The sequence below is a fragment of the Suncus etruscus genome, chromosome 5 (assembly GCF_024139225.1).
Source record: "Suncus etruscus isolate mSunEtr1 chromosome 5, mSunEtr1.pri.cur, whole genome shotgun sequence".
In the NCBI taxonomy this organism is placed as follows: Eukaryota; Metazoa; Chordata; class Mammalia; order Eulipotyphla; family Soricidae; genus Suncus; species Suncus etruscus.
The window spans coordinates 16842576-16868570 of record NC_064852.1 but is presented as its reverse complement, the minus strand read 5'-3'; the positions used below and the strand labels follow the sequence as shown (position 1 = coordinate 16868570).

Genomic DNA, 25995 nt, shown 5'->3' with positions numbered 1-25995 from the left:
AGTGGTGTTTGCCTTGCAAGCAGTTGATCCAAGACCAAAGGTGGTTGGTTCGAATCCCGTTGTCCCATATGGTCCCCCGTGCCTGCCAGGAGCTATTTCTGAGCAGACAGCCAGGAGTAACCCCTGAGCAATGCCGGGTGTGGCCCAAAAACCAAAAACCAAAAAAAAAAAAAAAAACCCAGAAATATTAAGAGGCCATAACCGTAGTATGTCTAAGGTCCTTGTTTCACACATGGCCAACCCAGAACCACATATGGACAACCCCACTAACACTGCCAGGACTAATCCCCTGAGCACAACGAGGTATGGCCCACCAAGCCAACAAATCAAACCAAACAAAAATATAAACAATAAGTTTTATATATTATGTTGGAAAGAATCGAGTTTTGTTTTGTACTTCAGAGAGTAATGCACTCGGGAGAACATGGGCTTCTGCAGAGGTGGAGAGAGCCAAGAATTGAGAATTCAAGGATTATCTTCTACACTAGTGATAAGATTGGTGCGAAAGTTCAAATATGAATGACTTTGCAAATCATGGGATTTTTCTGTTTGTTTCTGGGCCACACCTGTTGATGCTCCGAGATCCTGGTTCTGCACTCAGGAATTATTCCTGGTGGTACTCAGGGGGCCATATGGGAATCTAGGAATAGAACCCTGGTTACCCAAATGCAAGTCAAACACACTGCCCACTGTATCACTGTTCTGGTCCCGAAATTACAGTGTTTTTTTTTTTGTTTTTTTGTTTTTTTTTTTGGGCCACACCCGGTAATGCTCAGGGGTTACTTCTGGCTATGCACTCAGAAGTTGCTCCTGGCTTGGGGGACCATATGGGACGCCGGGGGATCGAACCGCGGTCCGTCCAAGGCTAGCGCCGGCAAGGCAGGCACCTTACCTCTAGCACCACCGCCCGGCCCCCCAAAATTACAGTGTTTTAACATAGGTTTTTCAAAAAGATTACACACTGCCCTTGGGGCTGGATCAGTAGCATAATGGGTAGGGTGTTTGCCTTGCGCATGCCCAACATGGATTCAATCCTCAACACCTCATGGTGCTGGGGGTCGAATCTGGGTCAGTGCATGCAAGGCAAACACCCTACCCATCGTATTATCTCTCTGCATACCCAAAAGCTTTTGTAATTAATATATTTCCTTAAAAACTGCTTATAACAGATGAAGGGGGGTTACATTCAAAAGCAAGCATATATAGATGGTAATTCTAGATTAATTGCTATGTACTTTTTATGAATCCCTACAGAGAGGTTGAAGGAGAATACTAAGTTCAAAACATCAACAAGATTATCTTGTGGGGCGGGAGAGATAGCATGGAGGTAGTGCGTTTGCCTTGCATGCAGAAGGACGACGGTTCGAATCCTGGCATCCCATATGGTTCCCCGAGCCTGCCAGGAGTGATTTCTGAGCGTAGAACCAAGAGTAACCCCTGAGTGCTGCCAGGTGTGACCCAAAAACCAAAAACAAAAACAAAAAAAAAAGATTATCTTGTGTACAGTCTTTTTTTTCTTCAGGCCACACCCATTTGATGCTCAGGGGTTACTCCTGGCTAAACACTCAAAAATCACCCCTGGCTTGGGGGGACCATATGGGACGCCGGGGGATCGAACCTCGGTCCTCCTTGGCTAGCGCTTGCAAGGCAGACACCTTACCTCTAGCGCCACCTCGCTGGCCCCTTGTGTACAGTCTTCTTTTTAGCAATACTTACAGAGTTCCCTATCGTTACTATGTGTCATAAATATAACACAATTGGGGCCAGAGAGATAGCACAGCGTTGTTTGCCTTGCAAACAGCCGACCCAGGACCTAAGGTGGTTGGTTCGAATCCCGGTGTCCCAAATGGTTCCCCGTGCCTGCCAGGAGCTATTTCTGAGCAGATATAGTCAGGAGTAACCCGAGTGCCGCTGGTGTGGCCCAAAAACAAAACAAAACAAAACAAAAAAAATATAACACAATATATAAAGACAAACCATCTGCCCCACTCTCAGCTGGGGGAATTGCAGTGCCAGTATTGCAGCACCAGCACAGCCAGAAGGCGGAGAGGCAGAGCTTCCGGAGAAAGGTGGACACTGACCTGCTGATTGCCTAACGTGTGCAGTTCCAATGAGGTGAGGACGAAAGACAGGAGTCCGTATATGCACATGCACGCTGTGCTGTTGGTACACTGCAAGGTAGGGCAAGAGAGACGGTGAGAGACCTGGACCAAGCCCAGCCCCAGTCTACCACACTGGATTTAGATGAGAAGCAGACAGCATCCTGCCTGGAGTAAGGAAGAGTCTCAGAGCAGATCAAAGGATGAAGCTGCCTGTCACCTGGTCAGCTAGTGCCACCAAGCTGTGTCTGTTGACCCAGATTTCCTTCCAGCATGCCCAACGAATGCCACCCAAATTAAGGTTTAACAAGAGACCCTGAATAGAGCTCAGTGAGAAAAAAAAACCTCCCAAGAGAATTCTCCATGCAATGTGGCCAGCAGCACACAGTACACTGGCAAAACAGCAGGGAGAGCAGATTCAAACTCAACGGAAAACTAACTGGTGATCACTGTTTCTGTGGCCAATTATACCTCAGAGTTTCAGTGCTCTAGTGTGCAAGATAGGATCAGAATCCCTAGTGCAGAGTAGGAGTGTTCCATCAAGGATGGCATTATCTTTATCATGTCTGCCACTGAGAACACCTTCTGCCTTGCTTTTGCCCCATTCACCAGCTTTCCACCAAGTGTTGAAGCCTCACATCATTTCCCCCACTGGCCAGCGAGCGAAGCAGACGGGTCAAATACTGAAAGACGTTCAGCTGGATGGCTGTGCCCCCCATCTTCCGGACAACACTGCTGGACTCTTCTGGGTTTAGGGTGTGGCGGAGCAGAGCCCAGGCCAAGAGCACTGGGGCATGATGGGAAATGTCCCCAAAGGTCAACATCAACGAGTCCATTTCCTAATGAAGAGAAAGACATTGAGATCAATACACACACAGCATCCAGACCCCTGCACAGAAGTCGTCAGCACCTTAACACTGAATGAGTCTTTCCTTTCTCAGCACTAAAATACTACCGGCTCTGTGGGGAGGGGTTATCCATTGACAATTATCCACGGATAGTTATGTGGGATGGGGGTGGAATCCAATTCACCCACATGTGAACCATCTTGTCAGCCCAAAGAGTTCCCATTTCAGCCTACCTGTGAGTCTTTATCCATCCAGATATCTCTTTTTTTTTTTTTTTTGGTTTTTGGGTCACACCCGGCGGTGCTCAGGGGTTACTCCTGGCTGTCTGCTCAGAAATAGCTCCTGGCAGGCACGGGAGACCATGTGGGACACCGGGATTCGAACCAACCAGCTTTGGTCCTGGATCGGCTGCTTGCAAGGCAAATGCCGCTGTGCTATCTCTCCGGGCCCCCATCCAGATATCTCACCCAGCCTATTTTATTCTTCTCAAACCCTTCGTCACCAAAAACATACAAGGCTTGTAGTCTACTACTGAGCCACATCCCCATCTGAACCTCTTCTGATGACTCCTTCCCTGACCTACACATGGTTTTCTTCTGCTTTTATGGAAACCTCCTAAATCTATTATTTCCAAATGCAAATTTTAGAAATGTCCTTCTGGGGGCCGTCGAGGTGGCACTAGAGGTAAGGTGTCTGCCTTGCAAGTGCTAGCCAAGGAATGGACCTAGCCAAGGAACGGACCACGGTTCGATCCTCCGGCGTCCCATATGTTCCCCCCAAGCCAGGAGCAATTTCTGAGCGAGTAGCCAGGATTAACCCTTGAGCATCAAACGGGTGTGGCCCAAAAACCAAAAAAAAAAAAAAAAATGTCCTTCTGATCCGTGGATGGAATGACATCACAGTGGGAATGGAGCTTGCCTTGTATGTGGCCAACTCAGGTTCAATCCACGGCAATCTGCAAGGCACTATGAGTGATTCCTGAGTACAGAGGCAAGAGTAAACTGTGCACTGCTGGATGTGCCCCCAAAACAAAAACAAAACAGGGGTCAAAGCGATACCACAGAGAGTAAGGCGCTTGTACGTGCCGGGTTTGATCCGAGGTGTCCCATCTGGTCCCCTGAGGCCACCAAGTGATTCCTGAGCGCACAGAGCCAGGAGTAACCCCAAGCACCACCAGGTGTGGCCCAAAATAGAAAAACAAAACAAATCATCTTGATCGTTTTGGAACTTTAATATGATCTTTTCTCTGATCTCACCCCTTTTTTTAATTTACTATAGGTTAACATTGTCATAGCAGTGCTAAATCTTTTTTTTTTTTTTTTTTGGTTTTTGGGCCACACCCGTTTGACGCTCAGGGGTTACTCCTGGCTATGTGCTCAGAAATCGCCCCTGGCTTGGGGGGACCATATGGGACGCCGGGGGATCGAACCGAGGTCCTTCCTTGGCTAGCGCTTGCAAGGCAGACACCTTACCTCCAGCGCCACCTACCTGGCCCCAGCAGTGCTAACTTTTATGATGATATTTTTCTCTTTATTTTTAGAGAAGCCACACCAGGCAGTGCTTAGGGGTCACTCATGGTGGGATTAAGGAATCACACAGGATGCTAGGGATTCAAGCCCAGGATAGCCATTTATTAGGCAAGTGCCCTCCCTGCTGATGTGCTACTGCTCACCCCCATAATTTTTATGATTTTGATAGACAGTTACTGCCCCTTCACCATCGCCCAAGGACATAAAGTGAGCCTCCAGCACTTTATGTCACTTTGAGTCCACTTCTCCCCCAGGTCCTGTCCTTGATCTTTTGTCTGGATGTTCATTCTAACACAACAGCATCGACTATCACATTTGAGAAGTATGAAAGTTCTCCCAAATTCAATTAAAGTTGACGCTATAGGGCTGAGACTGAAGCATGGCCTAAAGCCCCACATACTGAGATGCTCTATGTTGTCCAGCAGCATCTCAAAAACTGCAAACCCTCTAGAAGCAGCATCTGTGCCCCTCACCTGGCAGATGAGCCCATCCTGGGCGAACTGGTGCAGCTCTCTCTGGTCCTCCAGAGCATACTTATGCAGGGATTCAATATCCATGCCTTCCAAAAGGATAAGGGCACTGAAGTACCTGGAAAGCAAAAAACAAGCTCATGGGCAAAGAGACTGTGAAATCAGGGGAGAACAAAATGAAATATAAGCTATTTCTGCACACACAAACATAACACAGTGGAGGGCCGGGCAGTGGCGCTAGAGGTAAGGTGCCTGCCTTGCCTGCGCTAGCCTTGGACGGACTGCAGTTCAATCCCCTGGCATCCCATATGGTCCCCCAAGCCAGGAGCGACTTCTGAACGCATAGCCAGGAGTAAGCCCTGAGCGTCATCGGGTGTGGCCCAAAAACCAAAAACCAAAAACCAAAAAAAAAAAAAACACCATAGTACAGTGGATAGTGTTTGCCTTGCCTTGCCTTGCACTTGGCCACTCAACATCCCCAGAGCACAGCCAGGAGTGATCCCTGAGTGCAGAGCCAGGTAGCCCCCTGAGCACCACTGGGTATGAACCAAACACTCTCCACCAAAAAAAATTACTTATAGCTTAATTTACTTTCTTTTTCATGTGAAGAATAAAAAAAAAAGTATACAGTACAGTATACAGTACATATGTACTTTATACTCTGAGCACATCCCAATCCGACCAGCCAATTTCTAAATTCTGAGACAAAGCTTGTTCCTGCCCAACATTGGATGCAGGGTGAAGGCTTATCTGCTCTGGACAAACTGTCTCGCTGCTCTAGTGTATCATCATTCACAGCAGGACAGACTCAAAACATGGAAAAACAGTAGTTTCTTGGTGGTCTGGGGAAGTTGGCTCTGGAAACCCCTCCTGACATCCAGAGAAAATAGCATCTATCTCTGCACATAGATATCCCAGGCACATTCTTCCCTGCACCTTACATCTACTAGTTACCTTTAAATATAAGTTACTTAAAATATCTAGAGCAACAGACTACTGTGTAAACAACTGAATTGTGTTGTGTAGAGTTGTCAAAGGAAGTCTATCTAAGGTTGAAAAGATAATATAACAAGTAGGGCTCTTGCCTTGCAGACAGCCAACCCAGGCTCAATACCCAGCACTCCTCTGAGCACAGCCAGGAGTGATTCCTCAAAACTGCCAAGTGTGGTCCAAAATAAATAAATGAAACTTTAAAAAATTAAGAAAAGGGACCAGAGAGATAGCATAGTGGTAGGGCGTTTGCCCTGCATGCAGAAGGATGGTGGTTCAAATCCTGGCACCCCATATGGTCCCCCGAGCCTGCCAGGGGCGATTTCTGAGCGTAAAGCCAGGAGTAGCCCCTGAGCGATGCTGGGTGTGACCAAAAAAAAAATTTAAGAAAGGAAGTCAATCTGCCCAGCTAGATAACCATCACAAGCCTAACTACATACTGCAATGATTTTTTTCTTTCTTTTCTTTCTTTCTTTTTTTTTTCTTTTTTTTTTGGTTTTTGGGTCACACCTGACAGCGCTCAGGGGTTACTCCTGGCTCCACACTCAGAAATCGCTCCTGGCAGCCTCAGGGGACCATATGGATGCCGGGATTCGAACCAACGACCTTCTGCATGAAAGGCAAAATGTCTTACCTCCATGCTATCTCTCCGGCCCAATAATTTTTTCATTAGATGCTATCAATATACTCTTGGAAACTTCACTTTTAAGCAAAAGAAGAAAAAAAAAAAAAGAAGCCCAAGTGATAGTACAGCGGGGAGTGCCAGTGCATTTGTCTTGCAAGTAGCAGGCTCAGGTACTAGCTTTGACTTCCTATATGGTTCCCCAAGCCTGCCAGGAGTGTTCCCTAAGCACAGAGCTAGGAGTAAGCTCTGAGCACCTTCATGTATGGACCCAAAACCAAAAGCAGAAAAAAGAAAATACAGGGCCCGGAGAGATAGCACAGCGGCATTTGCCTTGCAAGCAGCTGATCCAGGACCAAAGGTGGTTGGTTCGAATCCCGGTGTCCCATATGGTCCCCCGTGCCTGCCAGGAGCTATTTCTGAGCAGACAGCCAGGAGTATCCCCTGAGCACCACTGGGTGTGGCCCAAAAACAAAACAAAACAAAAAACAACGGAAATACAAATGAAACCAATTTTGCCTTATTAAACTCCTGATTTAAAGCCCAAACACAGTAATATTAAACTCATCAGTATCCACTAACCATCAAGGCCACTCAGGGCTACCAATAGCCCTCCTAATAGCCCAAGGAGGACAGGAAACCACCCTGGAGAGCAAAAAGAACAGATACACACATACATGTGGACATACGCATGCAGGTGCAATCACACATTGGCAAAAATGTGTTGCCCTCAATTCTGCTTTAGGCAGGCATATCTTCCAGCACCCCACTGCCAGCAAATCTCCTCTCCTTGGGCTCTGTGCCCCAGGAGGTGGTCAGCGGAAATGTCTTCCTGCCTTCTCGCCTCTTAGCTCTCTCTGCATGGGGACTGGAGAGTAACAGCTGCTCAACAAAGTTTGAGCAAATGAATGATGTTTAAGTTAGAGAGAGCTTGGTTTGGTCCTCTCAATACCAGTCTAGTTCCTGTACAACCCAGAGCACATTAGGATCACTGTTTCCTTCATCATCATTTCTGTAAAAAGTGCGCTTTATCCTCCTGAACCTTCTACATGACAAAAGATAAGATTATGAATGTTTACTTAGTGTGTGAGCCTGTCCTCTCAATGCTAGTCTAGTCCTACATGACCAAAAACACGCCAGGATCACTCTCATCTCGTCTGCACAAAGTGCCACTTCTCCTTGCAGGAACATGATATTGATCCTCTTCAGAGGTTGGCAGACCTCACTGACCTAATGCCCCCTTTTAAGACATAAAATGGCTCACCCCACAAACACACACACACACACACACTGAAATTCCCCCTTCTTTCGGCCAATAAGCAGAAGCTACTTCCATAGCCCCTACTGCACCTGAGGCTCCCACCAACCCCACCCGCACCAATACAGCCAGCCCCAATAGAGGGCAGATGACCTACTGGCTACTCATGAAAACTCTATAAACTTGTACAGGTTGATGATTCCGACTTACCCGATCCGATCGACGAAAGGATCCATAGACTCATCCACCAGGTGCCTGTTGGTCTGCCGGCTGCCAAAGCCCTGCCCCTTGAACATCTTGGTCAGTACCAGCAGATCACTGGGTGCCATCTCAAAGTATGCATAGTAAAGAAAAATGATCTCGAGCAGCATCGACTGTTCACGGAGGCATTGAACAAACCAGCGAGACACCTGGCGTTCAGTCTGTACATACAACAATAACCAAAGAAAGGGACAATCAGTCAGATTTTAAAAAGAAACAAACAAAAAAAAAAACCACTCTAAAATCTTTAAGCAACTTTTTGAGGTTGAAATAAAATAGTTTTAAAAAAACACAAGCTTCGGGGCCGGGTAGGTGGCGCTGGAGGTAAGGTGTCTGCCTTGCAAGCGCTAGCCAAGGAAGGACCGCGGTTCGATCCCCCGGCGTCCCATATGGTCCCCCCAAGCCAGGGGCGATTTCTGAGCACATAGCCAGGAGTAACCCCTGAGCGTCAAACGGGTGTGGCCCAAAAACCAAAAAAAAAACAACAAAAAAAAAAAAACACAAGCTTCGGGGCTGGAGAGATAGCATGGAGGTAAGGCATTTACCTCTCATGCAGAAGGTCATCATTTCCAACCCCGGTGTCCCATATGGTCCCCCGTGCCTGTCAGGAGCAATTTCTGAGCACGGAGCCAGGAAAAACCCCTAAGCACTGCCAGGTGTGACCCAAAAAACACAAACAAACAAACAAACAAAAAAACACACAAGCTTCTGAGGCCAGAATGATAGCACAACAATAGGGCGTTGCCTTGCACGCTGCAGACCTGGGACCAACCCAGGTTCGATCCCCAGCATCCCATATGGTCCTCAGAGCCTGCCAGGGGCAATTTCTGAATGCAGAGCCAGAAGTAACCGCTGAGAATTGTTGGGTGTGACCCAAAAAAGAAAAAACAAACAAAAAAACCCAAACCACAAGCTTCTACACGGGGAGAGAGGCCAGAAAGATAGCACAGTGGGCAAAACTCCTGTCTTGCACATGGTCAACTGGGCTAGATTCCCCACCAAACCCTCTGACCCTGTCCCACGAGTCCTGCCAAGAGTGATCCCTGAGAACTAGGAGTAAGCTTTAAGAACAAAGTGGGGTGTGGCAAAAAAAATGGTTAGAGAACCAAGCTGTATTTACATTTTAGGTTGAGTTACAGGTGCTTAAACAAGTCTTTGGTTTGTTTTTTTTTTGTTGTTTGTTTTTCTTGTCTGTCTGTTTCTTGGGAGAAATTACTCCTAGCTCTGTGCTCAGAAATTACTCCTAGCAGGTTTGGGGGACCATATGGAGTGCCAAAGATCAAATCCAGGTCTACTGCCCAGGTCTACTGCATGCATAGCAAATTACCTTCCTGCTGTGCTACAGTGATTTGTTCGATTTTGAGCAAATTACTGTAGTAATTAGTAACAAACTGGGGAGGTCACACCCAGCAGCACTCAGGAGTTACTCCTGTTTTTGTTTTGTTTTTGGGTCACACCTGGCAGTGCTCAGGGGTTACTACTGGCTCTATGCTCGGAAATTGCTCCTGGCAGGCCCAGGAGACCATATGGGATGCCGGGATTTGAACCACCAACCTTCTGCATGCAAGGCAAAAGCTTTACCTCCATGCTATCTCTCCGGCCCTAATTTGTTCTTTTAAAGTAAAGCTCAGGGGCCAGAGCAATAACACAGCGGGAAAGGTACTTGCCTTGCACTTGGCTGACCCAGGTTCGATCCCTGGCATCCCATATGAACCCCTAAGCCCGCCAGGAGTGATTCCTGATATAAAGCCCAGAGTAACCCCTGAGCACTACCAGATGTGGCCCCCCTTAAAGGTATAGTAATGCACAAATGGGATAGTTACAATAGGGGTTGCAAAGCAGTAGCACAGCAGGTAATCACTTGCATGTGATTAACCATGCTTGTCTCCAGCATCTCAAATGGTCCCGAGCCTGCCAGGAGTGATATTTTTGGGTCACACCCAGCAGCGCCGGGAATCAAACCTGGTCAGTAGTATGTAAGACAAATGCCCTCCTTGCTGTACTCAAGCCCCAGTAAGGCTATGGCACTGCTTTGTGTGCGGCTTTGATTCCACAGCACCACGGAGGGCCCTGAGCACTGCCAGAATCATTCCTGTACATTGAACCAGAGTAGTCCTTGAGTACTGTCAAGTGTTGCCCAACAAGAGTACATTAAGGGGCCAGTGAGGTGGCGCTAGAGGTAAGGTGTCTGCCTTGCAAGCGCTAGACTAGGAAGGACCGCGATTGGATCCCCCGGCATCCCATATGGTCCCCCCAAGCCAGGGGCAATTTATGAGCGCATAGCCAGGAGTAACCCCTGAGCATCAAATGGGTGTGGCCCGAAACCCCCCTCCAAAAAAAGAGTACATTAAACTGGATAAAGTCTGGTTAACAAAAAATGTAAATTAACTTAAGTCATAATATTTTAATTCATAGGACATGTTTAAACTTCTCTGAAAAACAATGACTATGTGGATTATTAAAGGTAGCAAGAAAACAAATAATTCCATTTATAAACAGACAATAGTATATTAAATTAAAAAGCACTGGGATGGCATGCTGAGCTCTTACCATGAGGTTTCCATGTGTCTCCCATGTGGGTGCTTCTGTTTTATAGAGCTCTTCAAACTGCTGTCGGTAGTTTGTAACTAAGTCCTTCTCCAACTTATCAACACATTCGGCATATTCAACCTTAAAATGGCCAAACAGTGAATTAATACCTAGAGTAACATGTAAACATTCAGTTTTATTTTATTTATTTATTTATTTTTTGGTTTTTGGGCCACACCCTGTGACGCTCAGGGGTTACTCCTGGCTATGCGCTCAGAAGTTGCTCCTGGCTTCTTGGGGGACCATATGGGACGCCGGGGGATCGAACCGCGGTCCGTCCTAGGCTAGCACAGGCAAGGCAGGCACCTTACCTCCAGCGCCACCGCCCGGCCCCGTAAACATTCAGTTTTAAATTATTTTAACCGCTTTAAGTGTATATAGAGTGGGCGGAACTAAGAGGAAGCTCGTGCTTACCCTATAAGGGTGTCTTTCATCTTGAAAATATGTGAGGAGGTGTAACACACAGCGAAGAATACATGTTCTTTCTTCATAGTAATAGTCTGCAATCTGGAGACACAAGGATTTGTGGGCAGAGAAATAATGCCATGTTGGGTTTCACCACAGCTGACCCCGGCACTACAGATGATGCCCATATAGCCTGCCAGGAGAGATTCCTGAGCACAGAGCCAGGAATAAGCCCCTAAGCACCACTGGATGTGGCCCTCACAAAAACAAAAAAAACAACAAGGGTTTTGGGGCTGAAGCAATAGTACAGCTCGTAGAGACCTGCCTTGCATGTATCCCTAAAACACCACAAGCTCCCCTGAGACCTCAGGAGTGATATCTGAGCAGAGCTAGGAGTAAGCTCTAAGCACCATGGGGTGGGACAAAAAAAAGCAAAAGACCTTCATTAAACCAGGATACAAGAAAAGTTATGCAAGAAACATGGGATTACCATGTAATAATATGAATACACTCTTCAGTATGATTCGTCTGGTTATACAGAAGCAAATACAAAATACTGATTTGTATCCTAAATGCTTGTATCTAATATTCTTTTTGTTTTGTTTTGTTCTTTGTTTTTGGGTCACACCCGGCAGCGCCCAGGGGTTACTCCTGGTTGTATGCTCAGAAATCGCTCCTCTTTACATGACTGAAACCCAAATACAATCATGTATGTAATAAAGTTGGTTAAATAAAAAAAAAAATTACATTAAAAAAAAAATAGTTGGGTGTAATCTCCACATCCTAAAAAAAAAAAAAAAAAAAGAAATCGCTCCTGGCAGGCTCAAGAGACCATATACCACTGATCTTCTGCATGAAAGGCAAACACCTTACCTCCATGCTATCTCTCTGGCCCCGAATATCTAATATTCTTAACACTAAATACCAAATAAAAAGCACTTCAAAAGTCAGTCAAGATCTAAAGCAGTAAGACAGCAAAGGGAGGGCAGTTGTCTTGCACGTGCCCAACCTGATTTTGATCCCCAATTTTTTTTATTTTTTTTTTTGGTTTTTGGTTTTTGGGTCATACCTGGTGGCACTCAGGGGTTACTCCTGGCTCTGCGCTCAGAAATTGTCCTTGGCAGGCTCAGGGGACCATATGGGATACCGGGATTCGAACCACCATTTGTCCTGGATTGGCTGTGTGCAAGGCAAACACCCTACCACTGTGCTATTGCTCTGGCCACAGCTCCTGAACCCCGACATCTATATGTCCCCTGGGAACCACCAGGAGTAATTCCCGAGTGCAAAATTAGGAATAACCCCTGAGCATTGCCAGGTGTGTCCCAAAACCCAAAACAAACAAAAAGCCAAAATGCTGGGGCCAGAGAAATATCACAGCGGTAGGGTGTTTGCCTTGCACACAGCCGACCCAGGACAGATGATGGTTCTCCCACATCCCATATGGTCCCCCGAGCCTGCCAGGAGTGATTTCTGAGAGCAGCGTCAGGACTAACGCCTGAACGCCACCCAGTGTGAACCATAAACCAAAAATAAAAAAGCCAAAATGCTTTAGAGCCAAGCTTGCTAAACTAGACTATATGAGAAAATGGGGATTGGGGGTGACTCAGAACTTAATATACAAGTTGTAAAGAAAATAAGGGTAAAGATGCTTGCATTGCATGTGGCCCACCCTGACTCGATCCTCATATGGTCACACATGCGCACCACAAGGGAACAACCCCTGAGCAGTAGGTGTGGCTCAACATCCGCCAAATTTGCTTAAAAATATATTTTCTTATGATGTTCAGTAAATGCTCAATTTGTAAACCTCATTTTATTATTATTTGGGGGTGGTCCACACCCGGCAAAGCTCAGGGGTTGCTCCCAGCTCTGTGCTCAGAAATCACTCCTGACAGGCACAGGGACCTTACGGGGTGCTGGGATTTGAACCACCATTCATCCTGGATTGGCTGCATGCAAGGCAAAAACACTCTACTGCTGTGCTATCTCTCTGGCCCCATAGACCTCATTTTAGATACCTTGCTTGAGCTTGGGGTCACATAAATGTTTCCCAGGTGAAAAGCAGAAGCCCTGCTTTAGAGAATAAGACCAAGGGCCACAGAGAAAAGATAAAGAGTCAGCCCTGTATGTAGGTGATCCGTCTTCCAATCTCGGCATCAAGGATGGTTCCCCAGCCTTGCGAGGAGTGACCCCCGAGCACAAAGCAAGGCGTAGCCCCTCAACACCATTATGTGTGGCTCTAAACCCCCAAATAAAATCAAGAACAAGGTCAGGAAGTTGCTGCCCACTTTGAAAACATCTGAGCAGGAACGGTGACGACGACTGACCTTCAGAATCAAGGCCTGGCTCTGCCTTTCGTCCAGCAGCACCGTCTGAAGGAAGAGAGATAGGCAAGAAGTCATTTTATTTTATTTTATTTTATTTTTTGTTTGTTTCTGTTTTTGGGTCACACCCGGCAGCGCTCAGGGGTTACTCCTGGCTCTATACTCAGAAATCGCCCCTGGCAGGCATGGGGGAACCATATGGGATACCGGGATTTGAACCATCGTCCTTCTGCATGAAAGGCAAACACTTTACCTCCATGCTTTCTCTCTGGCCCCGAGAAGTCATTTTAATAAGCAAGACTTCACTAACCAAATTGGCAAAGCACTCCCCCTGCCCCTGTAAGATGACAACTGCCCATTCATTTTGGAATCACTTTATTACTGAAATGTATCCCGCTCTGCACTCAAATGGAAGCTTTCACTTCCTGGTATGCAAGACGCAAAGAATGGCAGGCGAGACAATACCCCTGACCTCTTCAGCTCTTCTTCTTCTACCCTGAAATGCTATGACAAACCAGCCAATCCCGGGCCCCTCGACCCTCCCCATCTAAGCACAACCCTCAGTTAAGTACAGGAGTTTTTCTTTCAAGCCTTTAAAAAGTCCTTCCTAAGGCCCGACAGAATAGGGCAGGGACTGAGCACCTGCCTGGAAGCAGATGGCCGTGAGGTCCGATCCCAGGTGTTAAATATGCTCTAAGCATGATCCAAGCAACTCTGCCCACAAGCTTGGCACCCTGTCATTAGGGACCCCCAGAGCCACAAGCCATTTCCAGCTGCACTGCAGGGAGGTCCATGGGAGTGCCACAAAAAAGGGGTGAGTTCCAGGAAACATGGCAACTAAAGGGTGGAGACAGGCATCCCAGGCAGGAGGAGGACTTCTAGTAAGCACATCTGGGATTACCACCACCATAACGAGCACACAAACAGCTATAGCAATAAAAGAAAGATACTTGGGGAGCCCCACAGCTGAATCTGTGAGCAACACATCCAGACACACAGGCTCCCTGGCAGGGGGCAACCAGGATCCCCAGTACTGATAAAAACAACAATGAAGGGAAGAAGGGGAACGGGTGAATAATAAAAGAAAAAAAAATTTTTTTTTGGTTTTTGGTTTTTGGGTCACACCCGGCAGTGTTCAGGGATTACTCCTGGCTCCATGCTCAGAAATCGCTCCTGGCAGGCTCGGGGACCATATGGGATGCCGGGATTCGAACCACCGTCCTTCTGCATGCAAGGCAAACGCCTTACCTCCATGCTATCTCTCCGGCCCCAAAAGAAAAACTTTTAAGAAGTCTTCCCAGTGAGTGTGAGTGACTGATCCCTGCCTCTGGGCCAAGATCCCCAGAGCCTCAAATATCTAACACCATGCAGAGCAAGATAGAAGGAGGGCAGACCTTTAGGGAGTCCCGAGTACCCCGGTAATCCTCCTGCAGGTAACACTGGAGCAGCTGCACACTCTGTTCTTCGTCCAGACCCTGAAATGCAGAAGCTGAGTGAGGAGCAGCCGCTTCAGCCCAAATAGTTCCAACATTCTTCTTATCTGGTTAGATTTTGTTCTCTCTCCCTCTCTCCTTCCTTCCTTCTCACTCTTCTTCTCTCTCTCTCTCTCTCTCTCTCTCTCTCTCTCTCTCTCTCTCTCTCTCTCTCTCTCTCTCTCTCTCTCTCTCTCTCTCTCTCTCTCTCTCGTTAGATTTTGTTCTCTCTCCCTCTCTCCTTCCTTCTCACTCTTCTTCTCTCTCTCTCTCTCTCTCTCTCTCTCTCTCTCTGGTTAGATTTTGTTCTCTCTCCCTCTCTCCTTCCTTCCCACTCTTCTTCTCTCTCTCTCTCTCTCTCTCTCTCTCTCTCTCTCTCTCTCTCTCTCTCTCTCTCTCTCTCTCTCTCTCTCTCTCTCTCTCTCTCTCTCTCTCTCTCTCTCTCTCTCTCTCTCTCTCTCTCTCTCTCTCTCTCTCTCTCTCTCTCTCTCTCTCTCTCTCTCTCTCTCTCCCCCCCTCCGTCCCTCCCTCCCCTCCGTAAGTGGGGAGAATGAGAGTCCGGGGTGCTCAGGGGTCACTCATGGCGGTGCTCAGGGGACCATATATAGTGCCAGGGATAAAATTCAGGTCAGCCACATGTCATTCCAACACCCTACTTACCTACCAGACTACCTACCAGACTATTTCTCTAGACCCAGAAAGTATAACTTTCTAAAAATCTATCCTTTGAAACCAACTCAAAATCTAAAGAGACAAAACTACTTTGAAAAAAGATTTCATACAGGAACCAAAAAAGATAACTAAGTGATAACTTAACTTAATGCTTTTCATTTAGCCAAACTTGTTATAATCCCCAGCACCACATGGTCCTTCAAAGGGCCACTGAGAGTGACCCCGAGCTCAGAAGTAGGAGTAGCCTTTAAATACCACTGACCATGGTCTAAGAACCCAAAACTCCCCAACCCTACAAAAAAGAATTCACGGGCCGGGCGGTGGCGCTAAAGGTAAGGTGCCTGCCTTGCCGGCGCTAACCTTGGACGGACCGCGGTTCGATCCCCCGGCGTCCCATATGGTCCCCCAAGCCAGGAGCAACTTCTGAGCACATAGCCAGGAGTAACCCCTGAGCGTTACCGGGTGTGGCCCAAAAACCAAAAAAAAAAAAAAAAAAAAAAAGAATTCACACAAGGCCAGAGTGAAAGCTCAATGGGCTAAACATATCATTTGCTGGCAGTAGGCTTTGTCTAAATTCTATCCCTGGGACCTCTTAACACCCCCAGGGGCATTCCCCAAACACAGAACTAAAAGTATCCCCTGATCCCATCAGCCAAAAAAAAGAAAAACAACTAACAACTATAAATGATCTGCACAAGACACTGCATATGATCTGCAAGCACCAGCAGGGGTCATTCTTGAGCAGAGCCAGAACAGCCAGCCCCTCACTACCCTGGTAGTCAAAAAGACAAAAACAAACTTAGATACATTAATATTTTTTATTTGTTTTGGGTCATGCCCACTGCTGCTCAGTGGCTATTCCCAGCTATGTTCAGAGCTGCCCCTGAGGGGGGACTCATGAAGTGCTGGAGAGCATACCCACGTCTCCTCATGCAAAGCAGGCATAGCCCATGGCTCTATCTCCATCTTTAAAATAACCTTTAATTCTTTTGGTTTGTTTTGGGGTCACACCAAGCGATGCTCAGAGATTATTCCTGGCTCTGTGCTCAGGAATTACTCCTGTCAAGTGCTCAGGAACCATATGGGGTACCGGGATCAAACCCAACAGTCCTGCATGGAAGGTAAGAGCCAGGAGTAAACACTGGGCACTGCCGAGTGTGTCCCCAAAACCAACTAAATAAATTAAAGGTTATGGGGCTGGAGTGGCAGTGGTGCAAGCATCTGCCTTGTACACGCTAGCCTAGGACAGACCGTGCGTGGTTCAATCCCCCGACAGGAGCAATTTCTGAGCACATAGCCAGAAATAACCCCTGAGTGTCACTGGGTGTGGCCCAAAACCCAAAAAATTTAAAATTAAAATTAAAAGTTGAACTAAACTATTTCTGAAACAATACAATTAAATCCCCCAAATAGAAATAAACTCAGTTTTCACTGACAATAAACTCATGTTCCTGCAAGAACCAAGCCAGTGCTGTTTTTTACTTACCAAAAACTTGCTGATTCTTAAACCCAGTTCCTTCAGAGGTGAAGCTACGTCTTTACTAGCTTTTACTTTCTCCGCTGAAGTTGGACTAGGAAAAGAACAATGAATTATTTTCTCATTCTTAATTCTCAAGGGTTTCAAAATAGAACAAAAAAGATATTTTACCATTAACCATTTTCTGCCCTTTGCTGCCTAGAAAATAACTCTAACACATACTCTTTGTCTCTCATTCACTGAGTTCATCTCTGCAGACTTTATATCACAGAATTCTTCATGCATAAGGAATACAATGTATGTCTGTTAGAACCCGCAGTTAAAGCATTACTTGGGGCTCAGTGGAATAGAGAACACACTCTATATGCAGGAGACATGGGTTTGACCCTTGAACCACATGGTTCTCCAAGCATCGAACTATAATTAACCCCTGAGCACTATCAAATATGACCCCAAAACAAAGTCGATATTATTTACAAACATATTAACTTAGATGCATTATTTCTACTTCTTTTTTTTTTGGTTTTTGAGCCACACTCAGCGTTGCTCAGGAGTTACTCCTGGCTGTCTGCTCAGAAATAGCTCCTGGCAGGCACAGGGGACCATATGGGACACCGGAATTCGAACCAACCACCTTTGGTCCTGGATCAGCTGCTTGCAAGGCAAACGCTGCTGTGATATTTCTCCAGGCCCTATTTATACTTCTTAGAACTTCCTTAAAAGATACACATTACTACTATTTTTTTTTTTTTTTTTTTGGTTTTTGGGCCACACCCAGCGGTGCTCAGGGGTAACTCCTGGTTATCTGCTCAGAAATAGCTCCTGGCAGGCATGGGGGACCATATGGGATGCCGGGATTCGAACCAATCACCTTAGGTCCTGGATCGGCTGCTTGCAAGGTAAATGCTGCTGTACTATTTCTCCGGCCCCCTATTACTACTTCTGATCTACTAACAAAATGACCAGCATTTAGAAAAAAACATGAACTTACCAAAATTCCATGGCTAATTTATAAATCAAGGAACCCTGAAAACCAGGTGTGTTGGCACCCACATATCTAGTATCTATTATGTAGGGGGCCCAGTAGTGTTGAGGTCCCCACAGCCTCGAGTACACCCAGCACCAGGGTATGGTTTAACAAACTTTCTCTAGTAAAGACAGTGAAAGTCAGGGCAGAAATGACAGATGATGAAGCTGGAGATGAAAACACAAGAGCCAGGGATAGCTTGTAATGTGACAAGAAAACAAAAGTCAACGAGAAGAGGGGATATGTCAAAAGGTCACAGAAGCCAACGGCAAGAACTCCCAGCAATGGATGCTGGAACAAGATATGCCTAATATAATAATAAATAGACCTGATCATAAGGAAATACACAAGTCAGTGGGAGAATGAGTAGGGAAGAAGGAAAAAGGCTTCCTTACAAAAGAATCTCAAGTAATACATGAAAATGCCACCATTCCACCAGGTAGAGCTTCATTCTACTTACTCTACACAGAGAGCAGCTTGATGCTCAGTGATTCACTTCCAGAACAGTGGAGAAGGGAAAGGGTTTTAAAAGGGATTTTCCAGAGCAGAAATTAAGGTAAGACAATGCTGCCTTCCCCCAAGTGATCAAGGCTAGCCTTGCCAGGGATTTCAGGTGGTAACATGGATGAGTGCTAAGAAAGGTATCCCCAAGTCCCAATTTGAATCTAATGAGACAATCTGACAAATCAAAATTCAACATATCCTACATACTACCTGAGCAGTCCTCCTCAAAACCAGGCAAGGTTATGACAATCAAGAAAAGACTGAAATTATGTGACATTTAACAATAAAGATATCAACATAAAAAGGGAGGGGGTAAAACAAACAAACAAAAAAAGGAATGAAGACATGACAATTATACAGATATTCTGGACCAGATCCTGAAACAAGAATATAATTAAAAAGAAAACAAGCAACCCACACAGGTTAAATTCAAATAAAGCCCACAATTTCTTTTGCTGGGTGTGACCCAAAAACAAACAAAACAAACAAAAAAAGAAAAGTATGTCTCAACAGCCCATCAGGATTAAATAAAGTTATTCTAAGTGCTTAGAGTAAGAGTCCAGGGGGATGGAGCGGTTGCGCAGGGCGGTTCAATCCCCTCGGAATCCCATATGGTCCCCCAAGCCTGGAGCACTTTCTGAGCACATAGCCAGGAGTAATCCCTGAGCATCACCAGGTGTGGCCCAAAAAAACAAAAACAAAAGAGTCCAGATATAATCATCAGCTGCTAAATACCAGCAGGGTTTATAAGGCCACAAACAAGGGGAGGGGCTTCCCAAAATATCAGGAGAATTGACTAACCAAAAAAAAAATCTCTCTCTCTTTTTTTTTTTTTGTTTTTTTTTTTTGGTCACACCCGGCAGCGCTCGGGGTCACTCTTGGCTCTGCACTCAGAAATCGCTCCTAGCAGACTCTGAGTACCATATGGGATATCCCAGGATTTGAACCACTGTCCTTCTGCATGCAAGGCAAATGCCCTACCTTCATGCTATCTCTCCAGCTCCTGACTAACGAATTTTTATCATCCAATAATTCTCTTCCTTCTCAAAAGAACTTCCCTTTCTTTAAACAGACAGAAAAAACATACCCTGTTTTTTTCCATAAATTATTTCAGGGGCCAGAGAGAGCACAGTGTAGAGCGTTTGCCTTGCATGTGGGTGACCCAGCATGGATATGGGTTCCATTCCCAGCCATCCCATATGGTCCAAAACCAAAATAAACAAACATAAACTGTCTTCAGTCTGATCTACTTAGCCCAGAATTGATCCTTTACTTATACACAAGGATTTCCACCCTGCTAGCATTCTTGGAGACATTCCACTAGCCAGACCAATGGAACAGCCGTACCTTGGAGGTTTATAGTAAGAAAGCCCCTCCAACAGCCGCTGCCAGTGCTTATTCAGCTCTGCCTCGATCTGACTCTGAAAAAGAACAAGGAAATCAGACAAAGGGCAACTCAGCAGATTCCAGGACCACAAAGAAAATTGCATCTTCGTGTGGGTCTTTTATATGTGTTTTCTCTCACCACAGAAATGATGTGATTGTACAATTGAGTATTCTTAACTAATATGATTTATGAACATATTAATCAACATCCTTTTAGTGGTCGTATGACGTCTGATCAAGTGGCTAGGTCACCATTTATTTACCATTCTTTTAGTATCATATACATGAAGCTGACTAGAGTCCTTTTTGTTTTGCCGTCACCCTCAGCAGAATTCAGACATTACTTCTGACTCTGCACCAAGTCTCACTCCTGGTGGGGCTGAGGGACTATAGGGGTAGGGGTCAAGGAACAAACCCAGGTCACCAAACTGGGTTCGATCCCCACCACCCCATGTGGTCCCCCAAGCTCTGCCAGAAGCGATAGCCAGAGAAAGATAGCAGTGTGCTCCCCTCAAAAAAAAAAAAAGAAGACAGGAGTCTATCTCTCTAGTCCAAGCTGCACAGGGAGGTAGAGCATGCAGCCAGTGATGCCACTACTCACCAGTTCCCGAAGGGCCGATCTCCCAAGCAGAATGGTCCACAGTTCTCTGCTGCTCCTGAAACGGACAGAAAGAAGATAATTTTACAATCTCTTTCACATTACACAGGTGGACTATGCTCCTCCATTATGACTTTGTCTAGTCTCGGAAAGCAAAAAAGACTCATGAACTATAAGAAATAGTTCAGAGTTTAAACGGCAGGGCCAGGAGAGTCCAACGTTCAGGACTGAAAAGACTGTGAGAGGTCTGAGTTCAATCCCCAACATCACGGTCCCCCAAGCAACCCAAGGAGCACCCTCCCCTGCATTAAGCCAGGACCGTTCAGACCCTGAACACCTTCAAGTGTGACCCCACCACTACCAAAACAAGAAAGTCTGAGAGGCCCAAAAGAGATAGTACAGCAGGGAGGGCACCAGCCTCGCACACGGCTTACCCAGTTCAATTCCTAGTACGCCATAGTCCTGCCAGGAGTGATCCCCTAAGTACAGAGCCAGCCCTGAACTTACTCTGAATATATAACTGGGTGTAGCACCCAAATCAACCCAAAACAGCCAGAAATACAATGTACCTCAGCAACTCATTCTCTCTCTCTCTCTCTCTCTCTCTCTCTCTCTCTCTCTCTCTCTCTCTCTCTCTCTCTCTCTCTCTCTCACACACACACACACACACACACACACACACACACACACACACACACATGGACTCTCCTTCACAGAGAAGTTTCTGTTGTATTTTTTGCTTTTGGCCCACACCAGCAGTGAGTTTACTCCTGGCTCTGTGCTTAGGAATCACACCTACTTGTGACAGAAACCAAACCCAGACCAGCAGTGAGGCCATTACATGTGTATGACTATCTGTATATCCATTCAATTATCAGTGACCACTTGGGCTATTTACAAATACTGGCTGCTATAAAACATGTTGTAATGAACATAAAGGAACATGGTGGTGGGGGAAATATTTTTTTTCTAAATATTATTTTTCTAAATGAGTATTTGGATAAATAGCTACAACAGAACTGTTGAATTACTGGATAGTTCTATTTTCAGTTTCTTTTTTTTTTGTGGTTATGTGTGTCTATGTTTTCTGATTTTTGGACTACACTATACTCAGGGTTTACTTTCTTGAGCAGAAGGGCTAGTAGAAGCCCCAGTATTTTTGTCTTATTGGAGTCAGAGGACCATTTCCTCAGGTGGCAAAAACTGGTTTGACATTTATTTTGCGGGGAACAAAGACATGCTACTGTCCTTTGACCCGTCTCCTGACTATAGCTCGAGATACTATGATTACACCCACTGCTGCAATGAAAATTGAGATTTAAAAGTGACTATAGGGAGACCAGAGAGCTAGCATGGAGGTAGGGTGTTTGCCTTGCATGCAGAAGGACAGTGGTTCAAATTCCGGCCTTCCTTATGGTCCCCCAAGCCAGGAGCGATTTCTGAGTACAAATTCTATGGGCTGTATCAATTAATGCAGCCCATCTACGTTTGATCCCCAGCATCCCACAGGATCCTGAGTCCCGCCAGGAGTGAGCCCAGAGCATTGCTACATGTGACCCAGAAACAAACCAAAGAAAGTATACTGGGGCCGGGTAGGTGGCGCTGGAGGTAAGGTGTCTGCCTTGCAAGCGCTAGCCAAGGAAGGACCGCGGTTCGATCCCCCGGCGTCCCATATGGTCCCCCCAAGCCAGGGGCCATTTCTGAGCACATAGCCAGGAGTAACCCCTGAGTGTCAAACGGGTGTGGCCCAAAAACCAAAAAAAAAAAAAAAAAGAAAGTATAGGTTCTAGTTTTCCTAGTCCCTGGAAACTCCTCAAAGAGCCCAACAGGGGCCAGAAAAATAGCACAGCAGATAGGGCATGGGCCTTACATGCAGCCAACGTGGTGCCAATATGGTGCCCTGAGCCTGGTAGGCATGATTCCTGAGTGCAGGAGCAAGAGTAAACCCTGAACAATGCTGGGTGTGGCCGTGCCCCCCACCCCACCAAAAGAAAAGAAAGATATGTGCAGAGGCTGAGGAATAGTTTTGCAAGAGTGAGTGCTGGATTCCCTCGCATGTACAACATCGAGATCTATGAGATAGGAAGCCTTTTGAAGCTTCCATGCAGTCAGAAACCAGGTTCTCCAAGTGAAGATAACTGATAACTTTTCTGAAACAGTTCTTGGAGGTGGCTGCATTCCACACTAAGATATAAATCAAAGTGGCCACTGCCCATGGCCCATGGCACACAGACCTGGAGATAGATAAGCTCTCATGAGAATTCTTTTAAGCCTAGCAGCAAGCTTGTCAACCAATAGTCCTATTGTACTGTAGGACCCTCTCCAACACAACAAAGAAACAGGAGAGATAACCTAAACTGCCAGTACTCCAACTGGTTTTCTGCCAAATCCTCACTTAATAGAAACTGATGGGGCCAGAGAGATAGCACAGCAGTAGGGCATTTGCCTTGCATGCTGCCAACCCAGGTCGGACCCGGTTCGATTCCCAGCATCCCATATGGTCTCCCGTGCCTGCCAGGAGAATTTCTGAGCACAGAGCCAGAAGTAACCAGAGCACTGTCAGGTGTGGTCCAAAAACCAAATCAATCAATCAATCAATCAATAAAAAGACTCGGGAGCTGGAGAGATAGCATGGGGGTAAGGTGTTTGCCTTGCATGCAAAAGGATGGTGGTTCGAATCCCGGCATCCCATATGGTATCCCCTCCCCCCAGCCTGCCAGGAGCGATTTCTGAGTGTAAAGCCAGGTGTGACCCAAAAACCAAATAAATAAATAAATAAATAAATAAATAAATAGAAACTGAACCTTGTTTCTTTTTGTTTTTTTGTGCCACACCCCATGTGCTCAGGGATTACTCCAAGCAGGCTCAGAGGACCATATGGGATGCTGGGGATCAAATTCTGGTTTGTCCCATGCAGGTAAACTCCCTACCTGGTGTACTATCTCTTCGAAGCCACTCCTTTGTTTCATTCTGTGGTATGATATTACTTGCACAAGACCCTCTTCAATGCCCCTCAATACAACTCATTTGTTGCATTGAATTTTTTGTTTTGCAATTTGGTTATTTTAAAAACACTCGATTTACAAAAGTGGTATTTTTTTCTTTTATTTTAGGAGAGTCACACCTGGCCTGCTCATGGCTTACTCCAGCGTTCAGGAATCACTTTTTTTTTTGGTTTTTGGGTCACACCTGGCAGCACTCGGGGGTTACTCCTGGCTCTATGCTCAGAAATCGCTCCTGGCAGGCTCAGGGGACCATATGGGATGCCGGGATTCAAACCACCATCCTTCTGCATATAAGGCAAGCGCCTTACCTCCATGTTATCTCTCCAGCCCCAGGAATCACTCTTGATAGTCCTGGAAGACCCTGTAGGGTTTGGGGGGTCTGCTACATACAACACAAGTACCTTTCCTGAAGCACTATGTATGACTCTCTACTTGTGCTTTAGACAAAGTCAACACCCCAAACCGTGCTTTCCTCTGGATGTAGACAAACAGGTTTCAATAGTCAATGAAGCAGTCTGAGGCCACTGGCAAATCATCAAGCCCCCAGGAACAAAACTCAAAGCTTGCTCTGCCCCAAGTTCTCCAAACAGTAAGTTCGTTGTTCACTGTGCCTCTGACTGCTAGAAACTTTTGCAGCACAAAAAATCAAGTTCAGGGGCCGGGCAGTGGCGCTAAAGGTAAGGTGCCTGCCTTACCTGCGCTAGTCTTGGACGGACCGCGGTTCGATCCCCCGGTGTCCCATATGGTCCCCCAAGCCAGGAGCAACTTCTGAGCACATAGCCAGGAGTAACCCCTGAGCGTTACCGGGTGTGGCCCAAAAAACCAAAAAAAAAAAAAAAAAAAATCAAGTTCAGGGCCCAGAGAGATAGCACAGCCGATCCAGGACCAAAGGTGGTTGGTTCGAATCCTGGTGTCCCATATGGTCCCCCCTTACCTGCCAGGAGCTATTTCTGAGCAGACAGCCAGGAGTAACCCCTGAGCACTACAGGGTGTGGCCCAAAAACCAAAAAAAAAAAAAAAAAAAAATCAAGTTCAGAGCTCAGGAGGAGGCCTCCAAAAGGCTGGGAGTCTGGGTTGAGGCCCAGGATGCCCAGCACCGCAGAGTCCCCAGAGCACCAGGAGTGGTCACTGGTGCCACCCCTCCAAATTACTCCAACAGACCCTGCTAACAGCGGTGTGCCACCTCCTTCCTCCCTCCTCAATTGGGATCAAGGTGGATCAAAGCAGACAGCAGGCCACGAAAGCAACGCTTCCCCCACATCCCCGTCCTTTCTCATTAAAAACAAGAAGAGGGGCCCCGAGAGATAATATGGAGGTAAGAAGTTTGCCTTGGATGCAGAAGGACGGCTGCTCGAATCTCAGCATCCCATATGGTCCCCGGAGCCTGCCAGGAGCAATTTCTGAATACAGAACCAGGAGGAATCCCTGAGCGATGCCGGGTGTGACCCCAAAACAAACAAAAATAAAAATAATACTACCACACAAGCCTGCCTTGCCTTGCAGCTCCTCATGACCCTACCTACGGGTGGGGGGGGGGGGAGACCATGCGGGAGGTACAAGGGACCTCGACGTAGCAGCAGCCTCCCCAAGCATGGAAAAAGGAATGGGTACCTAGCGCCCTGCAAAGGGGTTCCCCACTTTGTCCGATCCACGCGTAGGGGGCGCGGCTGTGGAGAGGCGGGAACCCCGGGTTCTAAGCTCGGCCCGCTTGGGGGCGTCTCCAAGTACCCGGGACACCCCGCCCTGGTCCTTCCTTTTCGGGAACCCCAAAACCCCACCCCAGGCTGGGCGGGGACAGGGTGGGGGGGGTCCCTGGGGCGCAGGCAAGAGATCAGAGAGGGGGCGGCGACGTGGGGAAACTCCACCCGGGTCCTGGGGTGAGCACCCAGCGCCCCGAAGGTTTTAAGGGGTGCAGGCGGGGTGTGAACCCGCTGGCCCCCCAAATTCCATCCAATGCCTGGCGCGCGCGCGAGGACCGTTGGAGAGCAACTGCCCCCCCGCCTCCTCCTCCTCACCCGCCCGCCAAACCACCCCGCACCTTGCCAGCATCTTCCCAGCAGCCTGAACCCCCATCCCCGCTCGGCACTAGCGCCCCTCGAGTCTCCCGGACCCACCGCCGGACCCCCGAGCCCCAACTCAGCACCTAACACACGGGCTGCCGCCGGCCGCCGCCATCTTCGCGCGCGCGCGCTCAAGCCCCGCCCTGGAGCGCTTCACGTGACCCGAATGTGGGCGTGGCCTCATAACGCGTCATCGTCGGGGGCGGTGCATCTTCGCGCGCGCTCAAGCCCCGCCCCTGCTATAGCCCACGTGACCCCACCTACGGGCGTGGCCTCGCAGGCGTCATCACTCGGGGGCGGATATCTTCGAGCACTCAAGCCCCACCCCGGGGTGGCTCACGTGACCCAGATATGGGCGTGGTTTGCGTCACGTGATCGCTCGGGGCGTGTTCAACA

General features: G+C 47.2%; 2 protein-coding genes across 2 annotated transcripts in view; one reads left to right on the top strand and one right to left on the bottom strand.

Moving 5' to 3' along the window:
• The window catches only part of NUP188 (nucleoporin 188), a 59856-nt gene extending 34119 nt beyond the window's left edge, over nt 1-25737 (bottom strand). The window contains exons 1-12 of the mRNA XM_049773986.1: nt 25683-25737; nt 20538-20592; nt 19898-19971; nt 17029-17113; nt 14793-14873; nt 13402-13446; nt 11081-11173; nt 10628-10747; nt 8027-8238; nt 4950-5064; nt 2738-2938; nt 2082-2171 (exon numbers count right to left, since the gene is read on the bottom strand). Of these exons, the coding sequence (XP_049629943.1) occupies nt 2082-2171; nt 2738-2938; nt 4950-5064; nt 8027-8238; nt 10628-10747; nt 11081-11173; nt 13402-13446; nt 14793-14873; nt 17029-17113; nt 19898-19971; nt 20538-20592; nt 25683-25714 (1203 nt within the window). The 5' untranslated portion in view covers nt 25715-25737. The remainder of the gene's footprint in view (nt 1-2081; nt 2172-2737; nt 2939-4949; nt 5065-8026; nt 8239-10627; nt 10748-11080; nt 11174-13401; nt 13447-14792; nt 14874-17028; nt 17114-19897; nt 19972-20537; nt 20593-25682) is intronic.
• Nucleotides 1-25995, top strand: part of ZER1 (zyg-11 related cell cycle regulator) — a 253222-nt gene that overhangs the window by 26173 nt on the left and 201054 nt on the right. The gene's annotated exons all lie outside the window — the stretch shown is intronic.